General features: G+C 41.7%; 1 protein-coding gene across 1 annotated transcript in view; it reads left to right on the plus strand.

The window, feature by feature from the left end:
- Window positions 1-5,509, plus strand: part of ATP9A (ATPase phospholipid transporting 9A (putative)) — a 65,676-nt gene extending 60,167 nt beyond the window's left edge. The window contains exon 28 of the mRNA XM_030009570.2: window positions 812-5,509. Within this exon, the coding sequence (XP_029865430.1) occupies window positions 812-948 (137 nt within the window). The 3' untranslated portion in view covers window positions 949-5,509. The remainder of the gene's footprint in view (window positions 1-811) is intronic.
- Window positions 5,510-12,586: the final 7,077 nt, after the last annotated feature.

A 12,586-nucleotide genomic window follows, 5' to 3' on the forward strand; every position in this document is an offset into this window, starting at 1 on the left:
ATTGAAGCCTCTGTTGTTGGTTTGAAAGATTTCATCTTTTAACTGGGTGAAGGAGCTGCCTCCTAAAACTTACCTTATTTTACCTGCTACATTGGGGGCCTTTTCTTGTGGGTTTGGTTGTTAGGGTTTTTTTTAGTTGCCTGAAACAGAGCTAATCCTTTTCCTTGGCTAAAGGAAAAAGGGTGAGGAATTCCAGATTCCCCCACTAGCTGTCTAGTTGCAAATATCAGATCCGTAAGGTTTGTTCCAGTGTTCGTTCAGGAACCACAAGATGTCACTACTTCTTCCATAAAGCTCTTTGCTAACTCTGAAGACAAAGAGGATAACTTCCCGGCGGGCTAGAACTGTATCTCTTGCGTATGGGTATACCAGCTCTATTTTGAACGTTGCTTCCCAACTATTTTTGCAAAAATTCTGAAGTATTACAACTGAGTCAAGAGAGGTGTTTGCTGGACTACCAGCAAAGTAGCAGAGGGTAGCTCCCAGAGTCAGAGGACAAGTAGTTCATTTAAGGGAAGCTTAGTATTGCCAGGGGTTGGATAGCCCTGTTTCAGATGGGGTACGTATGGGCAGTTGCCTGCGAGGAGTTGCATGCCTTACTGAAATGCTCTGTGCAGAAAGCTGTATCTTTTATAGAAGAGAAGGGCAGAAGAGTGAGGAACCAGGTATCGTATGAGCTTTGAACTTGAATGTGGAGAAGGTGAGGCAGTTTACGAAGCGTTGGTAGATTGAATTGCTTTTCTGCACCTCTTCCCAGAATGTACTTCCCATCTTCATTGACTTTGTGCTGTTTGTGCTCATCTTTATACAGATGTTTACTTCATCGCAACTTTGTCGTTCTTGTGGAAAGTCACCGTCATCACTCTGGTGAGCTGCCTTCCTCTCTACGTTCTGAAGTACCTGAGACGAAGGTTTTCTCCCCCAAGCTATTCGAAGCTCACGTCCTAGGGCTGCTCTCCTTGCACACCAGAGACAATTATTGCACATGGCTGAGAGACAAAATCATGTAGTTGTTACTATAATGAAAATGTCTGATATTTGCATAAGGATCATGTGGTAATCTCTATTACATGCTGCTTTATTGAAAAAGACTTCACAACTGCCGTGAATGGAAACCTAACGATAAAAGGGAGTTTTCTGAGGATGGAGGCACTTGTTAGTTCATCCAGGTTTTGTCATTTTTGTTCAACATAACTAGGGTCAAATGCACGTACCTGTGATAACGAAGGTTTTCTCATGCATGGTTAAAAGTATCTGAAAGCTGCTAACTGACCTTGGAATTTACATTTGAGAAATTTAAGTTACTTTTTTAAGTATCTGTGCTGTTCCTGGCATTGTGTTATGTTGTTTATATTATTTATCTTTTTGATTCAAGTAGTTACATTCTTCTTACATCTTGGAAATCCCTTAATGTAGGTGATACACTGTGCTGCTGACAGCTGATTCCTGATTTATGGCACGCTGTTTCCATAATGGGGCTCCAGCATGTCGGATCTACACACACTTGAGAATCTGAGCGTGTTTGAGATTTTCCTTCAGTTGAAATGTGGTCACCCTAGTGATTTTGGAGGTGTCCAGCCATTGATAAATACAGAGAAGTGGTAGTCCAAAAAGAAGAAATTCAGTTTTGTTTAGCTTTTGTGCTTCCTGTTAAAAGGAGCTGGTGACATAATAGCTTTACTCTGTATTTATTTGTATAGGAGAAAATTATCTAAACTAAAACAAATCCTCTTTGGAAAAGAAATTTGCAGTTGATCAGACTTGAAATGTGTCGACAACGTGAGGAGAGACTCGTACTGTTCTGCAGACAATGTGGCAGACGTGTCTTGAATCCTTGGAGACTGAAAGGAGAGGTCACAGAGCTGCTACTCCTCACAGCTACACAAAATCTGTTTCCTGTTAGGGTGAAGCTGCAAAGATGAGCTGCAAATAAGCTGAGGCACTCCTAGGTGGATGTTGTTCATGACATACTCCCCGCAGAGAGGCAGTTTTTGAGAACCTTGCACTTGCTTTGCTCTAAAAACCAACCTTGAATCACAGGAGTGAGGTTCATACGAAGGCGTTAGGCCTGTGTGCAGAGCAAATTTATGTATTTATTTTTCATTTTCAAAAATAAACTCAATGAATTCTGTTTTTTATAATAAGCATTGGCCCACATTATAATACTGTGAGGAGAGCAACACGTACTTAGGCTGCTCAGGAGAAGGACAGAGAGTTATGGGAACCTTTTACAGTTGGGTCTATACATCAAACATGGACGAGCTTTTAGTGGCAGCCATCCTCATGTAATGGCTGTTTAGTCTGTGCTAAATTAGTTGCTTGCTGTCTCATTGCCACATCATAAAAACCACTGTCAGAGCTGGCACTGCTTGGCGGTGGTGTTGGTCGGCTGCGTGGAGCGACCAGGAACAGCAGAGCCCAGAGCCTGAGCTCCCTTCTTCTCCTCTCTCAAGGCATCCCTTCCAGGTCAGGGCAGCCGTGTGTTGTGAAGGGCAGAAGCTCCCTGGTTGTCTCTGTACCATGCTGAACCTCTTTAATGGACTGCCAGCTTCTCTTGCCATTGCTACAGGCGTTCCACTGTCGCAAGCAGCACAATGCTGCATTAAAAGGTCTGATGTGAAAATCAGTGGAAAATGGGAATGTTGTTTTAAAAGAGCCTGGATTCTGTGTTGACCCACAGTGGTACGTCTTGAATTTTCAGATATAAGATAGCCGTGGCTTGTGTGGTAGTTGCTCTGGGGAATGTTTTGTACAACCTGACCTGCCTTCCTTGCTCTCAGTTCCTGTGAGTAAATATCAAAGAGGAGGGGAAGCAAGTTCCAGAGATTCAGAGAAAAATTGAATGTGCTTCATAATGCATGTGGCTTGTGGTGAGAGGAAGGTGCAAGTCCGTATGACCTTGTTGTTATTTCATGTGGGGGATACCCTCTTAATTTAGAAAATGATGTTTCAAAATCCTTTGGGAATACGAACAGCAAATGCTCTTTAATCTAACTCACTGGTTTTTCTTTTGTGCCCAGTCTTCTGATTAGGCTCTTGTCTGAAGTCCCGATACGTAGCAACTGCCTTCAGAAACAACCTACTGGCTAAGGAAAGCTAATTCTTGGTATTGACCTTTTCAAAATATTATGAAAATTTGCCTTTTTCCTTCTGTTCCAATTTTTTTCCTAAAAACAATAATAATATACATTTCTACTTATTTAACACACACATTCATGTTGGGAAGGGCTCTAGAAGTGCAACATTCTTAGTGATTTGTCTCGCAGAGGAAAAGCAGGGCCTGAACAGCCCGTTTGTGGGGGAGTTGGGCTAACAACCTTTTGTGAATTATGCCACTTTGCCAAAAAGATACTTGTTGTCTTTATCGTGACTTGCTACAGCTCCTGGATAGTCAGCCGTGCAGGTGTTCTGGAGTCCCCAGTCAGCATTTGATTTAAGTAGATTTAAATTCAAGAGTCAAGAATTTCTTTTGGCCGCTTCTTGTGACTGAGAAGTCAAGTCCCTCTTGTCCGTTGGCAAATACATTGCAGTACACATCTTTGTAAAGCCCTGTCCCTATCTCGTGTGTATTAGTAGTTAAATGTCCTGCAAGAATAACAGTGCCATGCTACTGTATGTAAATATTTGAGACATATATATGGTAGAATTCACCGTTTCCTGAAGTCAACACAGTTTACACTGAGTGGACCATATTTGCAAAATATTAGCTTACACCAAGAAAGGGAGTGAATTGTGATTTCAGTTATATTTATTGAATCATAACTTTAATAATGAACACATATTTAGTGGAATTGATAGCAATCTATAGCTGTGTTTTGGGGTGCGAATTATGTTCCTTTGCAGCTAGTTTTTTTGCACAAGGTTGTAAATCCAGGAAGTAATTTCTGTCTGGGTATACACTGCGTTTTTTTTAAAGCAATCAGAAAATTAAAACTTCCATCTAACAAACAGCAGGAAAGAGGAATGATTGTTGTATTTTTCAAGTTTAGCACTTTATGTCTGCAATCTATTTCTCTTAAGTTATTTAAAAAATGTTTTTAAAAGCAAAGTTTAATACATATGTTCATATTTACTGTACATTTGAATAAATGGATTCTCTGCTGGAAATTTAATCTTTTTCCTGTAGTATGCTCATAATTTGTGCTTATTGGGAGTGAAGCATTGTTTCTTCTTCTATGTAGTATCTTGTTTGTAGCCTTACTTAGTGTTTTTCCTGTTCCTTTTTTTGTTCTGGTTTATGTACTGTAGCAGTTCATATAACTTGTGTGCTTTGGGACTGTGCTCCAAGTGATGCTGTAGGGTAGCGGTGTATGTCTCACAGTGTGCTCTTGCTTCCTGTGGCTGCTTTAGGGAAGCCAACGCTCCGTGCTGTGCTGCTGTGGTGGTTGGTTAATGTGGAGGTTTTGTGACATGCACTGTTCTCTTCTTGCATCTCTGCAGTAATTCCAGGTGTGTCGCAACCCTCTTCTTTTTTTTTCTTTAACTCTGTATTTGTTTTCTCCATAGAGCTTGTCCTGTTTATCTTTGCAAACATTTGTTTTGCTCAGCTCATAGTGCAATTGAAATGCAATATTCTTTATTCAACAGCAGCAGCTTAAATCTGTGCAGGGTCTTATCAGAACTGGGCTGAGGGGCGATGAGTGACGTCCCTGGTGTCCCCTTGGGGTTGAGAGCTATGTGCTGAGAGGTACAGCTGTGGCTGGACCAAACTGAGCGGCACCAAAGGCGTTGTTTTTCTGTGCTCTACTGAACTATCACAGTTAAACGCCATGACAACTTCTCTCGTCCTCTGCAACTGCTGAGGAAAATTTTGCTATAGTTGAGCTGAGTTTGTCAGGGAGCCCCAGAGAGTTAGATGTGTGAATCCCTAAATCTTGTCTTTTGGCTTTATCTTTCGAAGAAAGCTGCTGCACCATCTGATACATCATAAATCCTTGGTTTGCACAAGCAGTGCTCTAAACCAGGTATGTGAACTATTATTACATGTAGCTCACCGTCACACGTTCTTTGCACACAACTGTTCAGCTGGGGTTTGACTCATCTCCGCAGTTGCTGTGGCCAGTCCAGCTCCCACTAAAATCTTCAGCGTGAGCTGGATGGGCTGTTGTATTTTTTTATTATTAGTTACTTCATAAATAATAAACTCTTTGATTTGCATGAAATCCTGGGTTCTACAGCTTTGCCAATATGGTCCATTACTACTGCCTACTACAACTTGTGTACTAATATGCCTTTGAGAACATTTTTAATTGTTAAAATTGTTAAAAAATAAATGTTACATTAATTTAATTTTTAATTGGGGAAATGGATTCTGGTGTCAAAATGATATTTACTGTGATGCCAATGTTTTGTACCTGTCATCTAGTTAAACAGTGTGTAAATACTCTTGATTCAAGAGAATATGAATGCCTATTATTTATTGTTCTGTGGAGTTATATGTTGCAGATGTGTAAGAACTTAAAAGGGAATGTTGTAAAACAAGGTGGAAAAATAAATTTTATGCAACTTCTTTACTTCATCCATATACATCATGTATGATGCACCTGAGTTAGTCCTGGCGTGATCAGTCCAAGATGCGTTTTGACAGAATTGTAAGTATATAGGTTAAGTTGCATTGTGGCCCTTTAACTTGTCTGTGTGTGAAATGCATATCCGTGAAATGGTCAGTACTTTCTGCTGATCAGTGTAGACCTGCTGCATTAATTTCTTTATTGTAAACAGTTTTCTAACAGTCTTAACAGGAAGGGGTTTGGGGCGGGGAGGGGGTGTTGATTGTTGGGTTTGCGGGTTGTTCTTTTTTTTAAAGTATCGGTGTAAGCTTTTGCTGCCCTTCACTTTATTAGTGACTATTTGCAAGATTGCTTTCTGCAAGTCGTCATTGCAATTTAATGGTGTAGATTAGCTCCATGGAGGCCAGAAGGTGCTGCTGGGCACGGGCAGGCTGCCGGCCCCGCTGCCCTCCTGCCACCGCTGCCTGGCTGCTGTGACCGCCAGGTGGAACTTCAGCCCCAGGCTGCTGCTTCGCTGCTGCCTTCTCTACAACCAGTTAGTCCCAGAGTACCTAACTGTCCCGAGGATTTTAAACAAGCCCTGTAATTTGTAAATTCGGTTTTCAAGAGACTCAGCTCCTTCAGGAAGATTCCGGTCAAATCGTCCTCGCAATTTTTGGTGCAACCCCAGTTAAGGAGAAGGTGGTCGTTCCTGCTGGTACCCACTGCTGTGAATAGGAGAAAGTCTTTCGTTTGAAACATATATATGCTGCTCTTGGAAAAGCAATGATGCAATAGCATTAGGAACAGCTATTTTTGGAATGTTCTCATCACTTGAACGTTAGATTAAGTAACTGGCTCGGCACAACAGCAGTCCCAGGGCTAGGGCTGGCTGCCCTGCTTCTGGGTCAGAAATGGGCGGGAGAGGCAGGAGTTTAACACTGAATATTCTCCGCAGGGGAAACTTCAATAACATTGATTAAGAACACAGTATGACAGTATTCTACCAAAAATGTAACAGAGCCATAAACACTCTCAAAATAATTTAAAAAAATAAAATAGTATTGGATAAAGTAAATCTATTACTTGGAGACTATTTAACTAAAGCAGTGATAAACTATCCCTCAGATCATTAAACATATATTAAAGTTTTTCTTTTAGATTCTATAAGATGCAGATGCCAGCATCTTAACCTTTTTCATTATTAACTTTTTTGTATAAAATAGTTAATGCAAATATTAAATAAACAGTTTTTGTGATGTTTGCACACATCAAATGAATGCTGTAGACTCCAGAAATTACAGTAACAGACTTCACTCCCAAGTGTTACCAATTTCCCACTCTAAATGGGTTACATAAGCCCTAGTTAGTGGTTCTTTTAATTTATGGACGGTTTCTTTTTAATGGTGAAATGTGTAATTAAAAAAAGCTAGAAATAGTTTTTCTAAACTCACTCTGGAAAGGGAAGGAGAATTTCTGCAATTTTTTTTTTCACCCAAACATTGCATAATAGTAGAAATGTCAAAGATTTCCGTGGGGTTTAATTTCATTCTTCATGTGGCTGTGGTCATACAAGAAGTTTGAACACTGCAGGGGTTGGCAGATTTTTGGAAGATCACGCATCCTGGGATAGGTTTTCAGCCTAGGCTTTACCAAAGAATGCCAGTGGCCTTATTTTTCGAATTGTGGTTGTATTATACACTAGTGTCTTTTTTTTTTTCTTTTTTCCTCTGGACAAAAAAAAAAAAAAAAAAAAGAATAGGTGCTGGCTTGTAATTGGGTATCTTACTATGGCCCTGAGCCTTAGACGTTGCATGAAGACAGACAGAAGCTTCCCTTTATCTTAAACCATCTGGAGAGAAGCAAACCTTGCAGATAACGCCCTCTGTCTTTGCCTTCCGATGGCTCGAGTCACGGCAGCTGTGCACCTACTGTGCCTCTTCTCTGTTGTGTTACCGTGGCATTAAATATCGTCGTCACGATAAATCTTCACTAGAGGAAGGTGACTGTTACTGTTCCCATTTCACAGGTAGGAGACGGGCAGGGAGAACCTGTGGTCTCCAGGCTGTGCCCAACATCCACGGCAGAGCATGGAGTGTGAACAGTATTCTTGTTTTGATTATTGGACTTTCTCCCCACCTTAAACATTGGAGTCAGTCCTATAGGAAAGTTTCTTATTCCACAGAGTATTCAGATGTCTGTTTTTAAATGAGGAATATGATTGCAGGCTTCCAAAAAACTGTCCTTATTATATTGAGTATGGATAAACCCCAATCAAAAAATTTTGCTGGGTTCTTCCATCTTAAACCTGGAACCGCTGATCCAAATTACATCTGCGCTGAATGTTTTGCAACTGCATGTGCAAACAGCACGTTTCAGAGAGTGTGAGCAGCAGCTGGCTGCAGAAATAGCTTTGCTGCAACTGCAAAAAGGTAATGCAAGGAAAAACGTTTCGGAGTGTGACAGCAGTTACTAGCAGCACTAAGTCTTGGTCCAGCACCTATTTAAGGTCAGTATCAAAAATGATGCTGTGGTTTCCTTGGGCCACGAGCTGGCATTTCCTGGCCCTAAAACTCACTGGGTGGTGTGGGGCTCTCTAGGTTACATGGTGAATCTCTGAATTTATGCTGCTTGTAATTATAGATGATCAGCAACTTGCAGGATCTGGCCTTCGGAAGAATGCCCTTCCTTCTGCTGCTCTTCCTCCCTTTGTGGCCTAAGACCTAACTGTTCTTGAGTGAGTGGGTTACAAAAAAGGGCTTTAAAATCATTGCATTCCCACTTTAAAGCCTCCCTCTCTTGGCTTGCTGTAATTGTGCACGTAAGGAGGAATATTGTGTGCTGTTCAGATTCTCTCACAGAAAGAAGTAGTAACAAGAACAATCTGTGCAAAAGAATTTAGCGCATTAAAGATGGGGGTAATAGTCATTCTCATTTGTCCTTTTATGTGAAACAGATTTTATTTTAAATGTACACTCTGAGTAGCTTAACTATATCCAGAAACTTGTTTACCAGGGTAAAAGTAGAATTACCCACAATATAAATTAAGAGCATGAGTAGAGGTGAATTGATTGTACTGCATGATTCTGCTTAGTCAGCTCAGAAGTACTCCCGGCACACACACCTCGGTGGGCACGTGGGAAGCGGGTATCTCCTGTGCTTCAGATTTCATCAGGCAGTAGGTGTAATCATGTGTTGCACATCAGCTACGAAAAAGCTGTGTTGTAGCTCTGCTGTAGGCGTTATATTTCTCCGCCGTTAGACACAGATCTGTCTTGCGCTGGCTCTTCTATTTTTAAGACGTCACTTTGGATTCGTTTTCTACAGTGGCAGATGTCACCAACGTGTGACTTGTCAGAAAGTGATGCAAATTGCTATTGATCGGGATTCCTATTTAAAATGAGAACAAACCATTCGTCGGTGAGACTGTTATATAAAATGCCATGTGATGGTCCTGATGAAGCATGTTACTTGCTCCAGCAGCCATGGTGTAACTGCCATGGGAAGAAATGCCGCTCGGTGCTGAGCCTGTGGGAAAGACAAGGGATGCTGCCCACAGAGGCAGAACTCCTTTGCATCCTTTGTAAATTTGAGATTAAAGTTTTGAACAAAAGGCATGTTTATGAGGATTGGCATTCCCTCTGTCAGACAGCGTCTCTGCTCCAGCGCGGCGGTTTCCAGTGAATCACCGCATCCTGCATCTGCCGTTGCTGTGACCAGGCGGAGCCATCGCTCTCACTCTGGGCAGGAAAGTCACGCGTGTCAATCGGCTCTCCTGGGCAGGCGCTAATTTGGAACTGGGAGCTCAAATGGCTCGCACTTACCATGTTTTATCACCTTTGGCTTTGCTCTTGTTCCAAGAGTTAAAGGATAGGACCTTTGAGGAGAAACCTCTGGACCGCAGCAGACAGTGAAGCAGCTCGTCATCTTGCTACGAGGGCAAGGGCACTGCAGGCGGTCCTCTCGGCCCCTACGAGGTAGGATCCTACTTTGCCCTGGAGATGTTGCTGGAAATGTTTATTGCTCTCCAGCTGCACCTCTATTAGGCTCCATCCTGTTCTCCTTATGTTTGACAACCAGCACACCATGAGCTGTAAAATTTCAGAGCCCTAGTGAAGAGCAGCCAGCATTTTAACCACTCTCTTGCCAAGACTTCCTTGGCGTGAGCCTGCGACGCGAGCGAGGAGAGCTCTTGCTGTTGGAGCTGTGCTGGTCTTTAGCAAGCCTGGGGAAACCTAAGCACCACCCTGCCCGGCCGAGGTTCACCTCCCGAATTCCCCCCGGGCAGCGTTGGGGGTGTCAGCCCTCACAGTGCTCCTGCCTGATTTCCATGTGTGTGTACTCATTGCCTTTCCATGCAGATGTAGTTACAAATCACTTGATTTGCACATAAGATCCTTTTGTTACTATAATCTTTAAACGTAACTGGAGCAGTTAAATCCTGCTATTTATTCATCTAGCTTTAATTATTTAGTATGCCATCTTGGCTTCGTTCTAGCCTGGAACAATTACTCTAAGCCCAACAACAAACAGAAAAGTGATTTTAACATCAAAGGTGAATAAAACTAAAGCAAGAAAATTTTTTTGCCTAAAGTGTAAGCTGGAAACTAACACTGGTTCTTCTCCTTATCTCTATTTGTGTCCAAGGTAAGTAAAATACCTACAGAAGGGGAAGACCTGTTTTAAACAGGATCTACACTATCATTGTCTGCTGTGGAGCTACTCCAGAGAAGCATTTACCAAGTATTATTTGTAGCGTGGCATAGGGACTTGGACCTTCTCCACCCTGACAGCTGGGCTGTAAAATGAAAACAAAATTTCTAAAAGACCAAGGTTAGATGTTATCAACCCCTCATCTATCTTGCTTTCTCCAGATATGCCTCTTTCCAGTCTTTGGTATCCTTTTATTTATTTGTCGAGATGCATTGCTGCCTTTTAGCTGGACCCAGATAAATTAACCAAAGCGACAGTTTACATTTTAGGCTGAAACTAGTGGCAGAATTTCTCAGGCAACTGTCTGTAGACTAAAGTTTGATTTGAAGCTGCCCAGTTTTGCTCCTAGGAAGTCTCAAGCCTCCTGCCGATCAGATTTTGATATCTGATCTTTCCTACGTCCAAGGAGAAATGAGCCAGAAAACAAATTTTCTAAGTGAAATTGCTATTTGCAACACTAACCCGTAAGGAGAAAATGTTCCCAAAATCAGATGGGGAAAAGTGCACTGTGTTGGTATCTCGGTGGAAGACCCGCGGCTGGTGTAAATGAGCAGGTCACGCTCATCCACACCCTCACACAGTCTTCGGGTTTTGTTCAAGTCTGAGTTGAATTCTTGCAAATCCTTGTTACTGAAGTGTGGAACTAATTTTTACAGGTGCGGTGTTCACCATAAATAGCCTTCAACAGAAAGAAACATCTTGTATTTCACATGTGAATGACAGCTATTTCCTTCAACAGCCTAGGTGTCTTTTGTGATCTTTCGCCGTCAGGATACCGTGCAGGGCGGTGATTTATACGGGTTCCCACTCTTCTTTCTTTCAGCTCCTGTTGCCATTCCAGCTCCGAAGAACATAATGCCACAAAGCCTTCAGTAAAACCAGAGCCTGGAGGAAATATCAGGTGTTAACATCCAATAAAAAGCTAACATGCTTGAATGAACTGGGATTGCAAGGTACCTCTTGCATGGCCCTAGCAAGGACTGACCTAATGCAGCGGTTTTATGATGGTGGCAGGTAAGGACTAATTATAGACCCTGGACTCCATCATGAACTGACTTGTCAAGTTAACTTACCAACTGAAGTACCTACAATTACATTGTGGGGGCTTTCTACTCCTTTGTACAACTGAATGCAGTTGCTCCTGAAGAAACATAGTGAGTAAATCTGAGGTGCTGAAAGAAATACTGCACCAGAAATTACGCTGTAGGGAATATACGTTTTATATGCTTTGGGGTAAATTAATGACCAGGTTTGGGTTTTTTAGGAAAAAAAAAAAAAAAACAACAAACTTTGTGCACAAATACATACTTTAAAATATATTTTCTTTCAAACACCAACTATTTTAACAACAGTGTAAATCAGATTTTACAGACCACATATTTCAAGTATGAAGTTCATTAAATGTGTGAAATTCTAGATTAGCTGCCGGGTGTGGCCAGAGCCCCAGTAATGAATTGTAAATTGTGTTCAGGATATAATATCAGATTCCCTTGCCCTGGCGGTGATATTAAAGGGATAAAACCACCTTTTCAAAACAGTCATAACCTTTCTTTATTATCTTTATTTAGTTTAGCCATCATATGATATAGTGAATGACTTCATCAGTGTTTCCATCCTGACCCTAATGTACAGGTGTCTAATTGGATTAGTTCATTGTTGTTATTATTAATAAAGCAACTTATGTCCTAGTGTAACTGAAACTAATGCTATCTATTTATACATGCATTTTTGCCAGTGCCCTGATAGTGAGCGGTTGTCTTTAGATACAAGAATATCACTCTAAACTGCAATTCACTCTGAACTTGTGTTAAAAAAAAAAAAAAAAAATCACTTAGCTGTATTGTCCAGCTGAGCCAGGAGTTGGTAGGTGTAGGCATTTGAGTCCAGGTGTTCTGTGAGCGTGGTGGGTTTCATAGTCATCCTCTTGGTCTAGGTTTGCTGAGTCCTTCCTGGACTAGCTTTCAACCATGAATGCTTTCCCTTCCCAAAAGCTTTGCAAACACTCACCCAGCCCTGCTGCAGAGGTGCTTGCTGCTATGTGGGACTTGAAGGAAGGTCCATGCTGAGCACTGTGAAGCCAATGGTGCATGGACACGTACCTAGGGGATGTTGAACCCAGCCCCCTGAAAGGAACCGCTGGGGAAAAACACTCATAGTCACCTGCAGTCAGAAGGATCACTTCAAATTCCTACCTTGGTTGTCTGCGATAACTCCTTGGAAGGGGAAGGTGAGTTGAATAGCTAGGAATAGTGATTAATTAATGATGCTGTTCTCATTCCACAAACTGTTCTGGGAGCTGGGAGCAATGTGCAAAAGTGACCAGCTATTTCCTTGTACTGTTGTAACAACTATAATTTATGGGACAGGATCTCTGTTGTATCCAG

This window comes from Aquila chrysaetos, chromosome 3, assembly GCF_900496995.4.
Source record: "Aquila chrysaetos chrysaetos chromosome 3, bAquChr1.4, whole genome shotgun sequence".
Taxonomy (NCBI): domain Eukaryota; kingdom Metazoa; phylum Chordata; class Aves; order Accipitriformes; family Accipitridae; genus Aquila; species Aquila chrysaetos.